Here is a 22982-nt window from a genome sequence, read left to right on the forward strand (position 1 = left end):
TGTCCCTGTTGCTGTCGCCCCCCGGGGAATGGCCTGACGGAGGTGAGGGAACATGCCTGCCACGTGTCAGCAGAACAGCGCCGGGCTCTGCTCCACCCAGCAGCCGTGCCCACCAGGACCGGTGTGTCTAGGCAAGTGACTGGCAGTGAGGTTCCCCAAACCGGAGGCTTGTTTCAATAAAAGAAGCGCTTGAAACAAAATCCTCCCCGCCTGAGCCATAGGCCAATTATGGCGGCATCCCTGGGAATGCTACCTGATCGAGGTGGCTTTTTGCAAGCTCCCGGGGAGCTGATGCTCCTAGAGGTGGATCCGCCGCAGCCCCTTCTTTCCCCACTCTTACCTTCTTAGACACTGTCCTGGTCCCGAAGTGAACATCTGGCACGTCGACGTGTTTCTGGAGTCATGATGCTTTGTTTCTATCACTGATTTGTGAAGGGTTAAAAAAACAGAGCACCCAGATTTCATACAAAAATTTATTTTCATATAAAAGTGCCAAAATATCCACCAACGTCAATCTATCTGAACCAGTTTACGCTAGTGATCCAAACGCAGGCCTCTTTATTCGCACTGTTTGGACTCAAATCTTCTCACATGTCCCCACAGTAGCCCGAGCCTCTCGACAGTGGGAAGTTCGCGCTCCTGCTCGCTGCGCTAGTCCAGATATCCAGGTCCATGTAGGCACGGAACGGGTTAAACCCGGGGTAATACTCCTTGCACATGGCCGCCTGGTTCTCCATGTGAGCCGAGTGTTCCGCGGTGGGGTTGATGGCGCAGCAACTCTCATACATGTCGCTTTGCGGGGCCCAGATGGAACCAAAAAGTCCAGACATTGGAGACAAGCTTCGGGTGCTTGTGAGGTAGGGCTGAGGCATGCACGAGGAGGGGGGGGAGAAGGAAATACGTAAAGAAATAAAGAAGCCTTAGAAAGCAATATCAAGGTTGCCTGCATCCTCGGGGCTGCCTGGATGCTGCCACACTACCCTCAACCACCGTGGTGTCTCTAACTCCATTTTTCTCAAACAGAAGGCCATGAAATTCCCATCCAACTAGATAAGCTCATTTCAGGTCGAACGCCCTCTATCTGTAAAAACACGGTGGAGCGGGTGTGACCAGGGGAAGCCCTCCAGACCACGGGTGACCCTGCCTGACCTTCCTGGAAGGTTCATCTCCTCTCCTCCCGCAGGCGGAAGGTCAGCGGGGCCACAGGAGCCCACCAGCCTCCCGGAGGGCTTCCTGGCCCAGGTGCAGCATCACCGATAACCCTCTCTCCTTGATGCAGTTTAGGGCATCGTGGCTGCCAATGTCTGCGAGCCCCCGTCCATCTGCCTACCTGGGAAGCCCCTGCAGAGAGTGGCTAGCAACCCAGGCGAGCAAACCAGGGTCTGGCGCATCTGAACCCAACCCTAACCCAGGCTGACAGGGGCACCGGAAGAACCCAGGGCACAGCAGGGCGGGCGGCACTGACCGGAGAGCTGATGAGACCGGCGTGTCCCCAGGCGGTCGGCACGCTGGGGGGGCTGCCCCAGGCCGACGGGGAGCTGTGGTCAATGAAGTCCGTCTGAACCTCGGCAGGACAGGGGAAGCCGCTGGGGTAGCTCATGCTTTCTGCAAAGAGCGGAGACATCAGCAGAGGTGAACCCGTTTCAGGAGAGAACGGAATTCTCACCCTCAGGCAATAAGCTTTCGAGGACTTACTGTGTTGACAAGTTAAAGACAGACAGAAAATAATTATTCCGTGAAGACACAGCACCTGGTAAGCCCTCAGTGAGCAAGTTTTCCCTCTGGGCTTGCTTTCCTGTATGTGAACATGTGGTGGGCTCTGTAATATACAGAGGACGCTATAATACTGCTATGCTTTATAGCAGCAAATGCTACTGTAAACTCGGAGTATCATGGTTCTTACTAGTCCTTGAACTTTTCTTTTATTGCCTGCCATGCCAGCGTCGGCCATTTGCACATACGCCACACGCATTGATAACGGCAGTAGGAAACCAAGCATTTCTCAGATGGCAGTAAGAAGGCATAAACACAGCCGCACACACACAGACGAGAGCGACCACAGCACCCCCTTGTGGTTACCACGGAGCACTGCATGCGTCAAAACCCAGGTAAGTACAAGCATCTGTCCATCAACATACTTGAGCGCAAGCATCTGCAATTCATCCGTTTCCCCTCCACGAGCTTTCCCTTCCTTCTGCAGCACTATCCAGGGGTATAAGAGTCAGAACATGCTGAGGAACAAGCATGTGAATCATTCTACCTCTCCTGGGACTTGTCTGCCTGAAAAGAATAACTACTAGGTGGGACCTTCCTTAGTTTGGGCTTCCTGGGTGGCTCAGAGGTTAAAGCGTCTGCCTACAGTGCAGGAGACCTGGGTTCGATCCCTGGGTCGGGAAGATCCCCTGGAGAAGGAAATGGCAACCCACTCCAGTATTCTTGCCTAGAGAATCCCATGGACGAAGGAGCCTGGTGGGCTACAGTCCCCAGCGTTGCAAAGAGTCAGACACCACTGAGCGACTTCACTCACTCACTCACTCAAAGACCCAGCCCGCCAACAGATAGAGCACATTCAGGTTCATGTAGGTCCAAAAGGCCCTGTTCCACCCAATCTGAAGGACTAAACAGAGCAGGGTTATTTGTACATGTCCCCAGACCCCTGGGTCTAGCAGGCTTTTTGAGGCCATATAAAATTACACAGGGCTAGCGTGCTGCGCCCACGTGAAGGCTCAGCGGACAACTGGAAAATGACTCTCAATGGCACTTTCTCTGCAGTTAGTGCCCTAAGTACACACACCCTTTCGACTTTGACTTTCTGAGAATAAAAGGATGTCGCTGGGACTGTCCAAACAGCTTTACCTTCTGGAAAGGCATTGAAGTCGTTCAATTCCAGGGGGCAGTACACACTGGGAAACTGGCCTTCACACGTGGCGTTCCAATCAATGAAACTGCTACAGAAAACAAGGGGTCTAGTTTCAGAAACAGGATGTCGACAGATCAAGGAAAGAAAGAGGAAAAAGATCTTACTGTCCAGCATCCTCATCACTGCGAGTTCTTCAGTTTTGGAAAATAAAAGAAGGACTTTATCATCACAGAATCAAAGACCAGCTCAATACCAACAATACAGTGCTGCAGGAGGGACGGCTGGGACCAGGCACCCCCTTCCTTCCTTCCTTCTCTCACTGGATTACAGCTGCTTTACGTCATGTGAGTTTCTGCTGTGCGATGATGTGAACCTCTGTGCATATACACGTACCCCCTCCCTCGGGGGCCTCCCTCCCACACCCAGTCCACCCTCTAGGTCATCACAGAGCACCGAGCTGAGCTACCAGGCTACACAACAGGTTCTCTCTACCTACTTTGCACACGGTAGTGTATGAACGTCAGGGCTACGCTCTCACCTCGTGCCCCCTCGCCTTCCCTTGGTGAGTCTACAGGTCTGCTCTCTACGTCTGTCTCCAGTCCTGCCCCGCAAATAGATTCATCGGTACTACTTTTCTAGATTCTATATATATGCGTTAATCTATATGTTTTTCTCTGACCTACTTCACTCTGTATGACAGACTCTAGGTCCATCCCCACTGCCTTCAAAGGGGTCGTAATTAATGCACAGCATAGGGAATGCAGTTGGTGATGCTGTAACACTCTGGTGAGAGAGACAGACGCAATCTTTATGTGACGATCATTTTGTAATGTATAAAAATATCAAATCACCATGCTGTACACCTGAAATTAACACAATGTTTTATGTGGATTATAATTCCAAAGAAAGTCAGGGGTGGAATTTGATCTCTTGAGTACAGTATTTGGGTGAAAGGGGGCAGGGGAGCTCTTTTAAAATGAAACAAAGCAAATAAATTATGCATGGATAGGGAAATGGATCAAAACCTGGCTTTCAGTTTGCCAGAGTACTTTCACTCAGACTGCAAAAAGTTCTCACCCCTAGTTAGGTGTACACCATGTAAGCAGGACTAATATTTGAAAGAAAACTGCTCTCCCTTCTAACTAATAGCTATCATTCTTAAAAAAAAAAAACCCAGCCAGGTTTGTGAAGTGAAACCAGAGGCAGGACCCACGGCTCTGGCTCTGTCAGCAGCAGGAGAACTGGATGCCGCTGGGGGTTCGGGCAGCGGCTCTGGGACTCTCACACATCCACACTAACGACCACCTCCACTCGGGGCCAGGCCGGTACTCAGCTCATGTGAACTGCAACCATACAGAACGTGATTCTCGATAGATGCTTTGATCCCGATTGCAATCTGGATCTTCATTACAGAAATAAGTAACGACTTTGTAATAAGCTGGAGCCCCTAAAAAACCTCAAATGGATTCTGATAAAACACAGATATTAACATTTTCTCAAGTGTTCGTCATCATCAAATGATAAATCCAATGGCAAGTCTAAGATGCGATCTTTAAAAGCTTTAAATGTGTTCAAGATTAATGCTATAGAAAACGGAAATTCCTATTCTGTTAGCGAGGAGCAATTATGAGGAACTGTTTTCGTTTTTTTCACTTGCGCCTCTGATACATGAATAGCTCATCTTTTCCCTTTAAAAAGGAAAGCGCTGATGTGGTCACTGGCTGGATTGCTCTCTTCCTTGAGGGCTTCCCTCAGTTTCTGGCTTATAATTTCTCAGACATCACAACTCAAGTCTGAAAGGCGGATGGCAACACACCGCCGAGGGGCTGCGGAGGAAGCCGGGTCAGACTGCCGTGCGGACCGGCTCCCAGCCCCGCCCTGGGTGGGAGCACATAACCTGCTGGGCACCGCGGCGGGCGGGGACGGCACGGCCGGCCCGCCGCTCTCCAGGGCGCAGCCGAGCTGCCGTGAGGACCGGCTCCCAGCCCTGTGCAGGGTCTCCCAGCTCTGTGAGGGATCTCCCGGCCGCGGGAGCATGTACCTGCTGGGCACCGCGGCGGGCGGGGGCAGCGTGGCCGGCCCGCCGCTCTCCAGGGCGCAGCAGAGCTGCCGTGGGGTCCGGCTCCCAGCCCCGCCCTGGGCGGGAGCACGTACCTGCTGGGCACGGGGGCGGGCGGGGGCAGCGCGGCCGGCCCGCCGCTCTCCAGGGCGCAGCCGAAGCCTCCGGTCACACACACGGGCTGCGCGGGCCACAGGTCCCCCGGAGCACAGAGACCTGTGGGAGAGAGCAGGCCTCTCAGCCCCCCTTCCTGCAGGGCAGCGCACCCTCTCGCCCCCAGATAGCGCCCCCACGTCACCCACGGGGCTGCCATGCCCGGCGCCGCGGATAACGAGGTCACATGGAGGGCCTGCTTCCTGCAAAGCCCCATCGGGGTCCCAGGACACGGGCATGAACAGGCTGACGTTCAGGTGAGCAGAAACACAACAGGCAGGAGGAAGAAGCTGGGGCAACGGCGGCGTGACAAGAGAGGCACAATCCTGTGGCAGAGGAGGGGACGCCCGCCTCGGCCGGGGAGGGAACGCCCGGGCCCCAGGAGGCTCAGGGCGCGGGGGGGACACGAGTGAGCCCGGCTTTCCAGAGCCGCCCCCCCCACGCCTTCCTGGGGAGGGACCTGTCCCGGCTCCCCGAACTGTGGAAGGCCTGTCTGCGGTGTCAGCGGACACCCGCCACGCAGTTCTGAACCGTCTCCTAAAGCTGCCCGGGAAACCCACACCTCTGCTCCTCCCAGCCAGCACCTGCCAGGACCTCCACGGGCCTCCACCGTCACCACCCCAGCTGCTGCTCAGCCATCTGTGGGATGCACGGAGATAGATGGACAGACATACGCCACTGGTTGGTGGCACAGATTAGAGACAAGCTGGGCCTCCACAAGGAAAGACTAGACTCAGCTGCTGGAAACGCTCTGGGGACCGAAGATTCACCAGCCAGCTGGCCACATGGGGACACCACCTGCCTCTACTCCTGGAGGAGGCAGGTCCACCGTGGGGGCCCAACATGTGGACACAACGCTCACTTTGCAGGCAGCCTATGAGCCCTCGGGGAGCTGGTGGTAATCACCAGCCTGCAGACCTAGAGATGTGCAGCTCAAGATGGCCCCAGTGACCCTCCAGCATTTAAAGAAACACCAGTGGAGACCCCGTAGCTATCACAGCAGTGGGGGTCCTTCAAAGATGAGGCCTGCCTCCTAGGGCCACCCTGGTGCTTTAGGGCTGGCTCAGTGGCTGGGCCCAGACCCTGTGCTCAGTCCTGAAGGGCAATGCATCCTGCCCTGAGTCCCAGTGAGAGCCGCCGGAACCAGAGGCTGGATGAGCTGATGAGATCTGGTTCCCGTTCTGTCAGTCAGATTCACCAAGAACTGCTTCTAGAGTCACGTGCTCACAAGCAAACGGACCAGCGGCCAGGACCACACAGAGACGAGGGGCATGCGTGCTGCTGTGAGACTGTCTCTGGGGGTCTCAGGCGTCTCCACGCCACCGAGAGGGTGCTCTGGCCACCCACATTCTGACCTGTCTTTCCAAGGACAGCCACTGAACAAGGTCTCGGGAGATGTGGGGAGGGTCTCAGTGTAGAGCAAGGGGCAAGTCTGCTTTGTCCATCGTGATAAAGACGTCATCTCCTCCCTATTATTAAAAACCGAAACACGTAGGTTTCCTAAGCGTGGGGCTCCCTTCCTGTAACGCAACCACAGACCGCTGCAGGTGCAGGTGGGACCTTCGCGCCCCCCACATCACCCCTCAAAGCCTGGGGACCTGCAGAAGTGTGCTTATGAGGCTCTCAGGCTGCTCATTGTGCTAAGCATCCGGTGCCTCTGATCCAAGCCTCCTGTCCTCTGGTAGCGTCCACAGAATCATGGCAGGCAGAGCTGAGCTCAGGTGAGCACTGCAGACCCCTGACCGGTCTCCACAGTGACGCGATCCGATTCAGACCCAACACCACTCTGGCTGCAGTACTAAGACAGTGAGGTGGCAACACACGTTAACTACACTCTCTGTGGCGACTGTTTTGCAAAATGTACGTATACTGAAACCTGGAGGCGGGCACGGCAACCCACTCCACTGTTCTTGCCTGGAGAATCCCATGGACACGACGGAAGTGACTTAGCATGCATGCACACACATACATTGAATCACTGTGTTGCTTATATGCCAGAAACTAATAAAATGCATGGATCAATTATACCTCAAAAGAACAAACAAAAGAGGAGACAGTGAGGGGAGGTGAGAGCGGAAGCAGAGACTTGTCAGGAGATTGTGGTGATATCCCACGTGAGAAATAACGGTGGCTGAGAGGAGACGTGCTCAGACTCTGGGTCTATGCGAAAGGCAGAGGCTGAGAGGTCAAGGATGAGCCCGACCTCTGCCTGAGCAAAAAGAAAGCGTGGAGTGGGAGGCTGTGTGAGTAGCAGGCTGAGGAGGGAAGTGTTCAGTCTGGGACGCCCACACAGCCCCAAGGACACACGGCAGACGGCAGCTGGTGGTGCGGGGTCCAGGCCGACAGTGCAGAGGTGGGGGCCATCAGGGGGCTGGAGAGGGACAGCCCCCCAGGGTAGCATGACCCAGACAAACAGGAAAGCTGGGGGAATGGAAGGGGACTGCACCAGGACCACCAGGTCACAGCCCAAGCAGAAGGAGCAGGGTGGGCGTGGAGACTGAGGACAGAGCAGGGCTCACAGACACAGAGATGGCGGGGCCGCAGACACACAGGCATCATCCCACAGCCAGCCCCTCAGCCTCAAGGCGGACGGGCGGCGTGTCAGCAGGCAGATGCCGCTCTGAGTGGCTCCGCAGAGACTGCCAGGCCAGGGAGGCCAAGGACGAGAGGCTGCTGCTGCACTCAGGCCAGGCCGGCAGGGGGGGCTCCCAGTGCTTCCGCTGTGCACGGGGGGCTGCCCACTTGGAGAGAGCCCGGCAGTGGCACTGTGACGGATGGGCTGCAGCAGAGGGTAGAGGACGGGGCGGGTGGAGCTTCTGAAGGTCTCCACCAGCTCCTCTCTGCCCCAGGCAAACAGGAGGCCTTGGCAGAGAAGGCGGGGCAGAGGCGCTGAGTGTGGGAGTGGGGAGGGCGGGGCCCGCAGCAGGCCGGCCAGCCGCGCTTGCGGTTCTCTACTCTCTCAGCCACAGGCGAAGGAGCCGGAAGACTTGGGCAAAAAGCACGCCTATGGCTTTGGAGGCGCGTGCAGCACAGGGGAGAAGGCTCAGCAGGGACGTGACAGCGGGGCAGAGGGCAGAGGCTGGCATGGGGGGGTGAGGGGTGGGGCGGAAGAAGGGGCTTGGGACAGGCCCTGCGGAAAAGGAGGGCAGTTTCTGAGGAACTTAAGGGCCTACATAGGGATTTTAACAGGTCACCAAAAAGTAAGCAAACGTAATTCAACATTCAAAAAACTAAGATCATGGCACCTGGTCCCATCACTTCATGGCAAACAGATGGGGGAAAAATGGAAACAGTGACAGGTTTTATTTTCTTGGGCTCCAAAATCACTGCAGATGATGACTGCAGCCATGAAATTAAAAGACACTTGCTCCTTGGAAGAAAAGCTATGACAAACCTAGACAGCATATTAAAAAGCACACACGTTACTTTGCCGACAAAGGTCTGTATAGTCAAAGCTGTGGTTTTTCCAGTAGTTGTGTACGAATGTGAGAGTTGGACCACAGAGAAGGCTGAGTTGAAGAACTGATGCTTTCAAACTGTGGTGCTGGAGAAGACTCTTGAGAGTAGCAAGAGACTCTTGAGAGCAAGAAGATCAAACCAGTCCATCCTAAAGGAAATCAACCCTAAATATTCACTGGAAGGACTGATGCTGAAGCTGAAGCTCCAATACTTTGGCCACCTGCTGCAAACAGCTGACTCACTGGAAAAGACCATGACGCTGGGAAAGAGTGAAGGCAGGAGAAGGGGACGACAGAGGATGAGATGGGTGGATGGCATCACCGATGCAAGGGACACACGTTTGAGCAAGCTCCACGAGTTGGTGATGGACAGGGAAGCCTGGCGTGCTGCAGTCCATGGGGTTGCAAAGAGTTGGACACGACTGAGCAACAGCAAAAGTAAACTGCAGACTGTTAACAAAGACGAGGTAACAACACACTTGAAACACATACACACGACAAGCACATGAGAAAAGATTCTCCAACTGACAGAGACACACAGGAGAAAGTGGGAGGCGTGCCTGCTTTGACGCAGGTTCTCTTTCCTCATCATGAGCTAAGTCCTCTCTCCCCTCTATCACCTCAAAGAAAAAAGGGGCACCTCCTAAACCTTTCCAAATCTTGTCTCAGCAAATTACTGAATTTAAGTTTGTTTTTTTCATAGAAAACACTTATTTTTATTGGACTCACAAATAACTTATTTCTGGTGATAATCGGACAGCACTCCAAAACCTAAGCATAAAGCCTCACGGAGCCCCCTCCTACGTTCAAAGTTAACACACTCCACTGAGCCGGGCAGCCTTTAACTTACACCAGGGACACGAAGAAAATCAAGAGCTAGACGGTGCCCCTGAGGGTGACCAGCAGGCGTAGCCTGCGCTTGGCGAGGCAGGACGGAGGCCCAAGGAGAAAACAGGAGACGTGAGACAAGGGCACGAGAAGGGATGGGACGGAGAGAGGGGAGGAGGGAGAGGGGGGAGGAGGGAGAGGGGGGAGGAGGGATGGGGAGGATGGAGAGGGGGGGAGGGAGGGGGAGAGGAGGGAGAGGAGGCAGGAGGGAGAGGGGGGAGGAGGGAGAGGGGGGAGGAGGGAGAGGGGGGAGGAGGGAGAGGGGGGAGGAGGGATGGGGAGGACGGAGAGGGGGGAGGAGGGAGAGGGGGGAGGAGGGAGAGGGGGGAGGAGGGAGAGGGGGGAGGAGGGAGGGGGGAGGAGGGAGGGGGGAGGAGGGAGAGGGGGAAGGAGGGAGGGGGGGAGGAGGGTGGGGGGGAGGAGGGAGAAGGGGGAGGAGGGAGAAGGGGGAGGAGGGAGAAGGGGGAGGAGGGAAAAGGGGGAGGAGGGAGGGGGGAGGAGGGAGAGAGGGGAGGCCTCTGGGACAGACCCTGGGCGGAGCGGCTTTCCTTCCCACCAGCCCCAGGTCCATGCCCCGGCCACTGTCCCCACCCTTCCCCGCTGTCCCTGCTCAGAGGGGCCACAGAGCTCAGCACGTGGCCTCGGCTCGTGCAGGGAAAGACGTGGGTGTGGTCGACATGGCTAACGGAGGCACTGGACCCTCGGTCTGCTCCCTGCTTTTCCGCCCTCTCAGGTGGGAAGGGGAACTACAGGCAGCGGCAGAGCCCATCGAGGGGCCCCCACACCCGCTCTGGGGCCACAGGCCGCCTGCGCCTTGCCCCCCCAGGAAGGAGGTCAGGGTCCTAGCAGAAGGGGCCCCGGCAACGCCAGGGTAGAGGGCAGGGATGCTCAGGAGCCCGAGGCAGCAGCCTCGTCCCGCCCTCACCCCTAGGCCGGCTCCATCTGCCCTCAAGCTCCCCGGCCAGCAGGGCGGCGTGGACACCTGAGCAGGAGGCACGGGCCTCACCTTGATCTTCAGCAGCAGCAGGCCCAGCGGGGAGGCTGGGGCAGGGAGCGTCCGCAGGCGCGGGGAGGCTGCTCACGTCGCTGGGGGAGAGCAGAGAGAAGAGGAGCCGCTGAGTGGCTGCAAACAAGTCTGACTGGGGCTCGACATAAATCCTTCCCCAACCAAAACAGATAGATACTATAGACATGAAGGCATACACCCGAAAAAGGGCTGAAGAATATTAGGTTCCTAAGAGCCAGCCAAGTCGTGTTTTAATAAACAGCAACTGCACAAGTTTAAAGTAGCTCAGATGGTCCGCAGTTTCCAGTTGGCCTCCCTGCTGCTGGCAGCAACCTTCAACCCTGTGTTTATCCTCTACCCCGAACAGAAAGAGCTCGCGTAGCGCCTTCCTCATCCAATTTCATTTCTGTGACATCCCCCTGTCCTGTGGCACCTAAAACCTAACTGCCCCCGCACTGTGAAACTCAATCCACCTTACATACCCTACCCCCCTCAGTAAATGGGCTTGTTTATGTTGTCTGACACTGTGGAAATCATCACACAGTGAAGCTGTAAACATGTGACTTCTACTAGGTCCTTGCACATTTCTAAGAACCATCAATGCTGTTTTATTTCAAGACCCAGCAGAGTACCTGGCTCCCATTCTTATTATAACTACTGTTCTTCCTCCTTTCAGGACAGAGAATTCTTCTAACAGCCGTATCACTGAAAGGACCAGGGATACCAGAGATGCTCCTGCACGAACGTGTTACCTTGGAAGGATTGTATGCTTTGAATTATTAATAAAATTAATTCTACTCTCTCATATCATTAAAAGGTTTTCCTATTTTTAGCCTGCAGAACTGAAAACAAAGAAGAAAAACACAAAATGAACAAAACAAAAAAGCGGTACTTGAAACATATTATAAAAGCTGGAATACCAAACACTTACGTGGGATTGCAGATGTTACGAGAGAGATTCAAGGAGATGGGAGCTTCAGAAGAAAAGTCATTTTGTAAAACACTGTCTCCTGCATAAAAATAAAAAGATGATCAGAACTTTTTACAAGCATAATTTAACTGTATCTATTCTGCATTTAAGATGCAGATTGCTAACATTATTAACCTCCTTGAGGGACTTGTTTTTCACTATTCACACATTCAGTAATTTTTTAATTAAAAAACCTTTAATGTATAAATATATATAAAATTGGGATCACACTTTAAAAACACTCTCTGCTTTTGGTCTTTACATGATTATTACATTGGGGACATTTTCCTGATATTTATTATGCAACCTCCAAACACAACTAGACTGCATCTGACGCCCTGTGTCACAGTGAGGCATCACTCACGCAGTCTTCTCTCTCTCTTACTGCTGGCTGCATCCCACAGGCAAGAGCTGCTTTTCTGTTCTTGTTCATGTTAAGCACCAGTTTAAAAACACCCCCACTGGCATCAACAGCCAAACTGCCTTCGATGGCCAAGAACACCAAGCCCACCACCAAACAAAGTGCTGACGCCCGCCCTGCACCTGAGCCTGCCTGCGCTCCCCATGCGGGCGGCGTCGTGCCGCTCAGGAGGGGGCTGGGGAACAGCTGGTGACTTGTGCGTCAGGCACGGGACAGCTGCAGAGAGATGCCTGCTGCGTGCGCCTGGCACTGAGACTTTATGGGGGTCACTAGGCAAGCAGTGTCTGAAAAGATGCCTGCAGGGGGAGCCAAAAACGAGAAGAAGGCTGAGAAGAAAGGCAGAAATCACAAGCGGGCGGCTGTCTCGGGTTTTATGGGATCAGGGCCCTGGTCCCCCAGACAAGAGCTTCTGTTTAGGTGTCACTGTTGGCAGGAGAGCGCGCAGAGGTCACTGTGACGAGCAGGAGGCTGGGAAAGGGGCTGGGCTCTGGGGAAGCCGTGGGTTTCTGGGAGTCCAACAAGCCACGTGACCTCTCCGGGCCAGACACTTCGGGGCCAGGGAGCCAGCCTCGACCCGTGACCACGCGCACACACAGTGAGTGCCCCCAGGATGAACCCCTGTCTCCCCGCCTGTTCTGGTAAGACCTCAACCTGTGCAACGCTGACTGTGACAGTGGAAAGAAGTGGATTAAATCTTCACACAGACACAGCTAGAGCAAGCCACGCCGCGCGAGAAGGCACAGCGCAGCATGCTCCCTGAAGCACGGCCCCCCTTATGCACGTTAAAGACGATTCTCTGCTTTGTTGATGGATATAAGAATGTAAAATAAAACACAGTGGACAGTGAGTCTCTCAAGGAGGGGGAAGCGGAACAGACTATGACATGTTACTTGAAAAAAAATGAGGATAAATACGACAAAATTAAGAGCTATTCATTCTAGGTGATAAAAATATAGGTGCTTCATTGACATTTCCTGTATCTGTAAATTTTTCAAAAATAAGGGGAGGACCACTGTTCATAGCAACATTAGTACTCAAACGACGGAAAAATCCAGGTGTCCATCAAGAGATGAACAGCCAGATAAACTGGTAAGAAAACACAATGAATAAGAACTCAGCCTTAAAATGAAGGAAACCCTGGTCCATCACAACGGGGATGAACCCTGAAGACATCACACTAAATGAAATAAGCCAGTTACAGAAGGCCAGGTATGTATGACTTGACTTACCAGATACTGGAGTATTCAGATTCACAGACAGAAAGCAGAGCAGAGGTTCACAGGGTTGCAGGGTGTGGGGAAGGGAGAGCTGTGGATTTATAGCTACCGAGTTTCTGCTTGGGAAGGGGAAAAGGTCTGAAAACGGATGGTGGTGATGGCTGTACAATAATGCAAATATATTTAATGCTCCTGAACTGCACACTTAGAAATGGTTAAAATGGTAAATTTGGGGTTACAGGTATTTTACCACAATAAAAACATGTACAAGTGAAAAAATAAACATGGAAGTTCTTTGAGCTGTTTTCAAGACACAGACATAAAATAATGATAATAGAGGGAGGGAGGAAGGAAGAAAAAGGAAGCGAATAAAATCCAAAGCACAGGGCTTCCCTGGTAGCTCAGGGGTAAAGAATCCACCTGCCAATGCAGGAGACACAGGTTCTATCCCGCCTCTGGGAAGATCCCACCTACCACAAAACAATTAAATTAAGCCCGCGGGCCACGACTTCGGAGCCTGTGGTCCGGAGCCCAGCAGCCGCAACTACTGAAGCCCCGGCAGCTGTGTTCTGCAGCGAGAGAAGACGCCGGGAAGAGGAGCCCGCGCACCGCAGTTAGGCAGCAGCCCCCACCGACCCGACTACAGGAGCGCTTGTGCAGCGAGGAAGACCCAGCACAGCCAAAGGAGGTGAAATGGATAACAAGCATTAAACGGAAGCAAAGCAAACACTGGACGCACAGCCTTCTGTGCCTGGGCGGGCCCTGCTCGGGGCGGCCGCGGACTTACCAGGCAGCAGGCAGCGCGGAGGGCCCACGGCCGCCTTCCTGTCCCCGTCGGAGCTGCTGGCGCTGCTCCAGCTGCCCCAACTGCCCCGGCTGGCACGCACGCTGCCCGAGGAGCTGCCACAGTCTGAGCCGGAGTCTGAGCAGGACTTCTCTGCGCCCTTCTTCCCCGGTTTCTGAAAGCAACCCTCTGCGGGAAACGAGAGAGGAGCTGGGCCACTTCCAGGAAGAGAAGAGTGGCCGGGTGGGGAGGAAGGCGGGGCTCGGCTTCAGGCCGCGCTCCCTCTGCCTCTGAGACTGAGGACGGCCCTGAGCCACCCGCGCGCTGACCACGCGCCCCCACACTCCACGGGGGCCAGGCGATCGGGATGAGGCCGCCAGCACCGGGGGTGACGTCAGCCTAACAATGGTTCTGGGAACAGCAAGGATTTCTCTCCAGAAAATCAAGACTACTCTCTTGGACTAGAGACATGGAGGTCATTTCTTCTATTCAAATGTCTAAATAAAACTGAAGCACGTTGCTGTACATCTGAAACTTGACACAACATTTCAAATTATGCTCTAATACGGAGAAGGCGATGGCACCCCACTCCAGTACTCTTGCCTGGAAACTCCCATGGATGGAGGAGCCTGGTAGGCTGCAGTCCATGAGGTTGCTAAGAGTCGGACACGGCTGAGACTTCACTTTCACGTTTCACTTTCATGCACTGGAGAAGGAAATGGCAACCCACTCCAGTGTTCTTGCCTGGAGAATCCCAGGGATGGGGGAGCCTGGTGGGCTGCCGTCTATGGGGTCGCACAGAGTCAGACACGACTGAAGCGACTTAGCAACAGCAGCATACTCTAATAAAAATATTTCTTTAAATGTTCATCTCGCATTTCAGAATATTATTTACGTGAGGGTGGGAAGAACCTCCAGGAAGACCAAAAAGACCCAGGTCTGGGCAGACCCAGGTGTGCAGGGCAGGAACAAGAAACCCATCAGGTCTGTGTCCTGGGTGCAGCCCGGTGGGCACATGGCTGGGAACGTGGGAGTTGGTAGGAGGATCGTGACTGCCCACTCTACAGCGCCCCCCTGGTGCTGCCACATCCATGGCCTTCCCTCTCCTGCTTTCTGCCCTCCCTAGACGTGCCCTGGCACCTCCACCGCCCATTCCTGGGGGCACTGCCCACTCCTCTGCAGGTGGCAGCCGGCTCTGCAGGAAGCGCCTGCCCTCTGGGGCAGGGGCGGGAGAACAGCCACTGTTCCCCCCGGCTCCCCTCTATCCAAGGGGGTCCTGTCTCAAGCAAGACCCACTGTTCCTCTGGCCGTCTGCATGACACCATCGAAAATGGCCAGATTTCAGGGGCGTGGAGGTCAGAGGGCAACGCAAGGGTTCAGGAGAGCCTCAGCCTCCTGTCCCATCCAACAGCTCTCCATTCAGGCGTGAGGACACAATGCCTGGGAAGCGATAACCTCTGACCCCGGTACTTCCCCGAGGAAAGAAGCGCAGCCGAAGTGCGGCTCAGAGCTCAGGGCGGTTCCGTACCTGCCTCTCCCCGCGTGGCGCGCAAGCCGCTCCCAGTCCTGGCACCTGCTCCGCATGCTTCCCCAGGGTTTTCCTGGACACGCCAGTCCCTTACGTTGATGTCACCGCTCATCTCAGACCTTTCAAACTCACTGCACATCAGCTTTAACTCACTCTGGTCGGAAGGCCTGGAAGAGCCACAGAAAATCCCGTCTGCACGGCATCCTGCGCACACACACCTGCTCTCCTTGAGACTGAACAGAGGTGAGAGTGTAAAACTGTGGCGACTCAAGCCCTCTTCTCTCTGGGGGTGATGATGAGTAGGGCACAGAGATCAGGAAAAACAAGATTTTGCCATTTCAGAACCAGAACTAAGGTGGAGTTCATTTACTCACTTTGCATTTTACAGTGAGCGGAGTGAAACTGCACAGGTTAAGTGAGTCACCCAAGGTCAACCGGTAAGTGGCAGGTGCGGGACTAAAACCCACAACTCTTGGCGTGTCTTCCTTGGATTTAGTGTAAAATGACTCTGAGTGGATAACCCTGCTTCTTGGTGTCTGGGGGAAGGTCTCGGTGTTAACTGTTATCTTTTCTCATTCATTCATTTAGCAAACATTTATGCAGTGACCACCACGAGTCACATATTGTTAGGAAAGGTATCTACAAAGAAGAATGTTTTTTCCCCAAGGAATTCACCGTCCAACACTTACTTCTCTCTAACTAGACCATGAACTTGAGGGAAGACCTGAAATATAGGTTTTATAAACGGAGACACAGAACTGCACTGAGAACATGCAGGAAGGCCTAGGTGATTATTTCACACAGTCCGACGTCTGCACCTCATGTCAGGTGTGACTGCAGGATCTGAGCGTGAGATGGAGTCCCCCTGGTTTCTGAGCACTCAGGGCAAAGAGTACAGAGACAGAAGCAGGAGCCGCAGGAGCAGGACGGCCAAGAACCATCAGCTACAGAAGCAGCATACGCTCATCTGATCACCTATAACATACTTGACAGTTATTCTGTAATAACTTAAATTTGCTTCTTTCGCATGTCAGAAATCTGCTTTCAAAAATGTATCTTAACATTCAGTTGATGAAACTCCACCCTAACCTTTTATCTTTCTGTGTGTCCATATCAAGCAAATATACCACTTTAAAGGAACCACGTAAGTCCATCAACTTTTTATGAGAATATAAGGGATGGCTTTCCTTTCTATAGGAGACCACATTGCAGCTTTCAAATAATGTAGCCTAAGAATAATTATCCATGAAAAGAGTATTTAATAATTTAATAGATCAATAATTACCCATCAATAATCTAACAGTGGGTATCTGTCTTTTTTTTCCTATTTGCATGCTGCTGATTGCAGGGCACAGAACTAGAGCTTCAAGGCCCCCTGAGGGTGGGGAGGGGACTACCCTAGTGGTCCAGGGGCTAAGACTCCAAGCTCCGAGGGAGGAGGTCCAGGTTCGGCCCCTAGTCAGGGAACTAGATCCCACATACCTCAACTAAAGATTCGTGTGCTGTAGCTAAGACCCAGCACAGCCAAATAAATAAGTAGCTTAAAAAAAAAAAAAATGGTCCCCTGGGGTCATTTGGCCCACCTCCCCGTAAAGCAGGACACACAGGGGCGGTGGGGGGCAGCAAGTCACAGGGCTGCATCCCAAGAGTCCAAACAAAGGAGAGATGCTGTGAGCAACACCTAGGTGCCCCCACCCAGGGGTCCTGGCTGCCAAAGGGACTCTTCTGCCAGATTTCCCTTCCAACCATGGCAGCAACCACCACAGCAACGTGGACTCTTCTCCACACAAACGTGGAGCAGCCGGAGAACAACGGGACAGACACACATGGAACCACCTAGCTGGGCTCACAAGAAAGAGGAACCTCAGAAGCCAGCGCCCGACCAAAGACAAGCCAGAGCGCAGAGGGCCAGGCGGGAGAGCAGGCGCTGAGGCCCACCCGGACAGGGGTCGGCGAGCCCGCCGGCGCGGGGCCGCTCAGCAGGCGCTCCGCACGTGGGGTCAGGATGCACACTCTGCTCATCTAGTGGGGAAAGCCCTCGAGCGGTGGAGCTGACGCGGAAGTAGGGTTAGAGAGCCACTTGTGGAAACTCAGACAAGTGGGAGTCCCACAAACTCTGGTGGAACCTTCGTTTGGCAGATAAGCAAGGTTTACCAACAAGAGTGTCTGACTGCCTGGGGTCACATCTGGCTCTGGGTGCAGGCCAACCTCGTAGTATCGGTACCTCACTTCCTGCAATGGAAGAACCTTTCTTCTGCAAGACGGAGCAGAAGATTCACTGCATGGGGCCCTTCTCTTTCATTATCAGGACCCCAGGCAGCCCCGACAGCTCAGGGTCAGGCTGGGAAGATGAGCCCAGAGCTTTCTCTACCACCTGCTCCCTGTCACTTCACAGGCAGAACAAAGGCCCTGGCAAGGTGGAATGGCGAGGCTTTTCCCCTAAAACCTTCCATGGTTTTTTGCATTTTACCAAGTAAAATTTTAAAAATTTGCTCATTTTAAGGGGCTTTCCACAACAACAAAAGTAACCAGAAGATATATTAATTTTAAGAATGTTAATTTTAACAATATATTTTCCTCTCAAAACACAAATACCTACACTCTCACAATATTGTATCCAATTCAACAAAAATAAGATTGAAAGGTAACAGCTAAATGTAAAATTACATAGTAAATAATAGATGAAAATTTAAAGGGATTGTAAAAATCACACACCTCAAGACCTGGGCAGCACCCCTTTTTTTGTTTTTCCTGCACATTCGATTTTTATTCCAATTTAAATTTTGTACATTTCCTTCTTTCTTCTCCTGAAGCGCCTTCTTCCTATAAGGATCTTCTTGCTAAAGAGGAAAAAAAGAAAATGTTAGTAAAGGCTTCACCTTTCTAATACACAGAAAAACCTCTGTGTGATTTTAACTTTTGAAGATTAACCCCATCTGAATTCAGAACATTCCAGAACTAGTGAACACTGAGGACATATATTTCTCAATCTCTAGTCTGTTTTCATTTCCTTTCTTTTTCTACCTCCTTCAACCTCTGCAAAAAGAAGAAAAAAAAAAACACAAACTGTTGCCTATGAAATTTCTCAGGGGCTAAAAAGGAAAGACATGTGTTAGCAATTTATGGTCAGCTTGCTGTTAACCTCAGCAGCAATAAATCCTCCGACCTTCACCTGTTTATTTGGTATGTGCAATTCACATGAATTACTACTGAAGAAAAGTCACATAAAAACTCAACTTAGAGGAGTAATTTGTGTGTGTATGTTTTTATTTGTTTATAAATGAACTTTAGGAGAACAGCCAAAACTCCAGAGAATACTCCAAACTAGTTTAAGCTTTTCAAGTAAATAAAACCAAGAATATGCTTGATGTTTTTAAATGTGGTTTTGAAAAACTTAATTTAGCATGAGACATACATATATGATAAAATACATATCAATTTTTTTAATGTGGGTTTTTTCCTCTTTCAAATGTTGAAGGGCATGTGTGCTCAGTCGTGTCTGGCTCTTTATGACCCCGTGGACTGCAGCCCACCAGGCTCCTCTGTCCATGGGATTCTCCAGGCATTTCCTCCTCCAGGGGATCTTCTCGACCCACGGATCAAACCCTTGTTTCCTGAGACTCCTGCACTGGCAGGCGGATTCTTTACCACTGAGCCACCTGAGAAGTCCCTTCAATGTGAGGCATGCTCACATTTTTCTAACAGGCCCGAAGGGAGGAGGGGTCCACTTGCCCTTTAAATAAGCAACCCATCTCTTTAATGTCCTCTAAAACTTTTTTTTCTTTCTTCTACCATGCTGCCCCTTTAAAGCAGAAGAAAAATAAAAGGTTTTAGATGCCTGCATGTTACATGTCTGGGACAGTGAAAGCCTCATGTATCTATCAAAGAAATATGATAGACATCACTACCATAAACAAACACTAGAAATAAAATGATATTTTTAAACTGCATATGTGGTGGAATTACGGTATTTTTGCTATCTTTAACCTTTATTTTTCCCCCCAAATAAGTATTAACCTTTTCCTGATTCTGAGAGTACTTTTAAAACACAGCAAGTCAAACACACAAAATCCTATCCTGTAGGACTTAGTGCTGAAAAGTTTGAAACTAAATAGACACACTAAAGATGTGTGGTCAGAGAAGCTGCGATTTTAAACATCAAATACAAACCACATTTATTTGAGTACTGCTCTCTTTCCAACCTGTGGTGGGGTAGGGGAAACGCTGGCTCCTCCCCACCTCACTCTGCCCCTCCCCCACCACGAGTTGCAAATACACAGCACAGTGGGGATCTGAGCCTTTCTGTCCCAGGGTCACCCACAAGTGAAGGGCGGTCACCCACAGGTGAAGGGCCAGCTTCTAATGGGGCCACAAGGGCGAGCTGGGCCGGAGCCGCTCTGCCCCGTGGCCGCCTCCTCCATGCAACCTGGGGAGCGGCGCGGTGGCTCACAAGAGGGGAGGGCCGGAGGGCTACCCCAGAGGGAGGGCTGCCTGCGGGCTTCAGGGGAGCGAGCCTCCGGAGAGCGGGGGCCACGCTGCATGCTGGCCAAGGTGCCCCAGCAGACACAGCAGTGGCAGGGGAGAAGGTGCGTGTGTGTCTGTCTGTGTCAAAGAGGAGCATCGGGCGGTGCAGGGGCAGCCGGCCAGGGTCAGCGAGGGGAGGACAGGCCAGCAGTTGAGGCCACAGGGGGCGCTGAGGGGAACCACAGCTACGGACTGTCGGGGAGCGGGAGGAAGACAGGGGCAGTGGGGCTCTGGTCTCTGGCGGTGAGGACGCAGGGCTAATGAGGGTCTGAAGGGTCCACGCAGATCTGAGGCTGAACCGCCTGACCCGAAGCCCACTCCGCGCGACAGGCTCAGTCATCTTGGGCAAGCAGCTTTATCTCCCTCTGCCTCAGATTCCCAAGTCTTCCAAAAGGCTGCTGTGAGGCTTCAAGCACCTGACACAAAGTAAGTAGCGTCCATAAGACTGAGCTGTTATCATCATCATTGTTAAATTACCTGATCTTCCTGAATGAGGGACAACTCAACTGACCACAGGGTGGGGAAATAAGATTTCCTAAGCTTTAATAATAAAAACAAGGGAAGAAATAAAAAAGAAATCAGACTGCACAAAGGCATTCTTAAAGCTACTGTACATAAGTCAAATAAAAGGAGGGAAGGGCAAACTAAGGGAAAAAATCGTTTTACTATTTGACGAAGAGTTAACACCTTCACCTATGTTCTCAAAGAAAACAAGGGGGGAAAAAACACATTCAACAGCGAAGTGCACAAAGGACATGAAACACAAGTTCACAAAAGAACCAGAGAAGGCCAAAAACATGAAAGGTTCCTCCAAAATATTTAATAATAAAGTATGTTTTAGAAAAGACAAATTATAGACCAACTTGCATCTCACCTTTCCATTTTGGCTTTAAAAACACAAGTGTGTTTACACTGCGTGTTTATACCTGCAAAGACAGGGACAGGCCAGGGGTGGGGCAGTGCGCTGTAACAGCGCGTGTCTCTCAGCAGGGCGAGCGAAACTGGCTTGGACATTCACATCTTAACTTAGAAAAAAATACATGTTTTAAAGACGTAAGTGGTAGGATCTTGGATAATGATATCTTGTGTTTTTCAGAATTTTACAAAAAGAACGAAGGAAAATCCTTACTTTTCTCTAGTAAGAGATGAAAACAAACGAAAAAATGCAATTGTTTACCTATCCCACTGACCAAGATTTTGCCAAAGAACAGTGCTGCTGAGACCGGACTAATAGGACCATTGTCATGCACCCTGCATTCTGAGAGTAAGCTGGAGGTACACACGAGGGACCCTGACAGCTGATACTCTTTAATTCTATTTCTAGAAATCCATAGCAAGGATATGCCAGGTATACAGGCCAGACTTAGTTCACCATCCTGTTGTTTATGAAAATAAAAAGCTGCAAACAACTCTAATGTTCAACTGCAGGGAAATGGTTTGGATTACAGCACAATTAAGTGATAGAATGTTATATAACCATTGAAAACAAAGTTCCTCATTAATTTCTAACACGAGAAAATTCAAAATTGTGACATCATAACAAAGCTCCATATACACAATAATATAATTATCCCGAGTTTTTCAATACTTGCACAGAGAGGCAAGAGAATACAAAAAAACCCGAAAAGTGATCCATTCTGGACACATCTTTTCCTCCCTTCTTTACGCTTCTATAATAGTCATGAATTTCTTTTCTAAGCGGGGGACAAGGGGTGGAGATCTGCTTACAAGAGAATAAGCAGCCAGGGCTGGGACTAAAATTTGGTTTGTGGCTCCCAAATCTGGGTTTCAACCTCCTTCGCCAATAAATCTGGAGGAATGCTCCCCATGTGCTACAGACAGATTTATACAGTCTTCTAAGCTGCAAAGTTAGGCCCCAAGAATGCACAGCAAAAACAAACGCTGAGCACTGCACTTGGGAATGTGTTTATTGAGAATGATTCTCTCCAAATGAACAATGACATGGAAAGTACACTCAAGGGGTTGTAAATAAGAGGCTACGAAACAGCGAGCAGGCCCCAGAGCCAGCAGAGAGGACCGCCCACAGCCCACCCCAACCTGGCTGCCCTGGAAAGCCACTCAGGGACTGTGAGGAGTCTCGGACCCCCAAGCACAGCCCGAGCCCCCAGACTCTTGGCCCCAGTGCGGCCCCCACGGAGCCTGCTGCCTGCACGGAGCAAAGAGGGGAGGAGGAGCTGACACAAGCCCTGGACCAGAGTCCAACGAGCATCCGGGCTCCGTGCACGCAGCTATTGACGCAGAGGGTGAGTCTGGACGGGAGGTGGGGAAGCTCTGCGGCTGGGGGCGTTGGGGGAGCGGGGCATGGTGCCCCCACGCACAGACAGGGCCACACCTCCAGCCTGGCAGCCCTGCACTGAGGGCCCTGCCAGGATCGGCTCCCCCCTCCCCTCCCAGGATGCATGGCCAGGGGGCAGCGGGGTCGGCAGCCCTTGGAGTCAGCCCCCGCTTCGCCGCAGGGCAGCACAGCGTCCTGTTCCCAGCCGCATCCAGTCCCTTCTCCCCCAGGCCCACGGACTCGACTTCTGCTCTTGACCGTGCGTCCTGTCTCTGCGGCCTGGCCAGCTCGCCTGCTGTCTGTCTGTCCCACTCGCCCAGTCAAGCAGACTCAGGCGGCTGGCCTCGGAGCCCGCGTCAGAGAGCTGACATCACCCTTCAGTGAGTCCCAGACCCTGGGCCTGCCTCGCAGCGGCGGCTCCAGTTCCGCATCTCCCACCCGCTGGGAGCTCCCATGCCCATCTGGCCTCCTCTCTGTTGGCAGTGATCACAGTCACACCATCACCTCCTTGATTCTAACTACTGGGCAGTGCTTCCCAAGGGCCGCCATGCTAAGCACTTATCACAGTCACTCCTCCAATCCTCGAGACCCCAGAGGTGGGAGTACCATCACTACTCTCGTGCTTGATAGAGGAACTGCGAAGTTGAGCAACTCACCCAACGTTAAGGAGTAAGAGCTGGGCTGGATTCACACCAGCTGCAAAAACACAAAAACAAAACACCATGCCGCTTGACCACTAGGCAACACTGCCCTGAAATGAACATGAACGCGTCCCTGGGAAAGTCCCAATTCCCCAAATTCTAGTTCCCCAGACTTAA

General features: G+C 52.4%; 1 protein-coding gene and 1 non-coding gene across 2 annotated transcripts in view; one reads left to right on the forward strand and one right to left on the reverse strand.

Moving 5' to 3' along the window:
* Positions 1–418: 418 nt before the first annotated feature.
* TMEM131L (transmembrane 131 like) overlaps positions 419–22982 on the reverse strand; it is a 174835-nt gene continuing 152271 nt past the window's right edge. Inside the window, exons 27-35 of the mRNA XM_068989747.1 lie at positions 18060–18184; positions 15345–15511; positions 13820–14005; positions 11356–11434; positions 10425–10504; positions 5015–5135; positions 2857–2948; positions 1466–1605; positions 419–863 (exon numbers count right to left, since the gene is read on the reverse strand). Coding sequence (XP_068845848.1) covers positions 588–863; positions 1466–1605; positions 2857–2948; positions 5015–5135; positions 10425–10504; positions 11356–11434; positions 13820–14005; positions 15345–15511; positions 18060–18184 — 1266 coding nt within the window. The 3' untranslated portion in view covers positions 419–587. The remainder of the gene's footprint in view (positions 864–1465; positions 1606–2856; positions 2949–5014; positions 5136–10424; positions 10505–11355; positions 11435–13819; positions 14006–15344; positions 15512–18059; positions 18185–22982) is intronic.
* TRNAC-ACA (transfer RNA cysteine (anticodon ACA)) lies at positions 2325–2396 on the forward strand. The gene has a single exon. It is a non-coding gene; the product is annotated as a tRNA-Cys (tRNA).

This window comes from Capricornis sumatraensis, chromosome 17, assembly GCF_032405125.1.
Source record: "Capricornis sumatraensis isolate serow.1 chromosome 17, serow.2, whole genome shotgun sequence".
Lineage (NCBI taxonomy): Eukaryota > Metazoa > Chordata > Mammalia > Artiodactyla > Bovidae > Capricornis > Capricornis sumatraensis.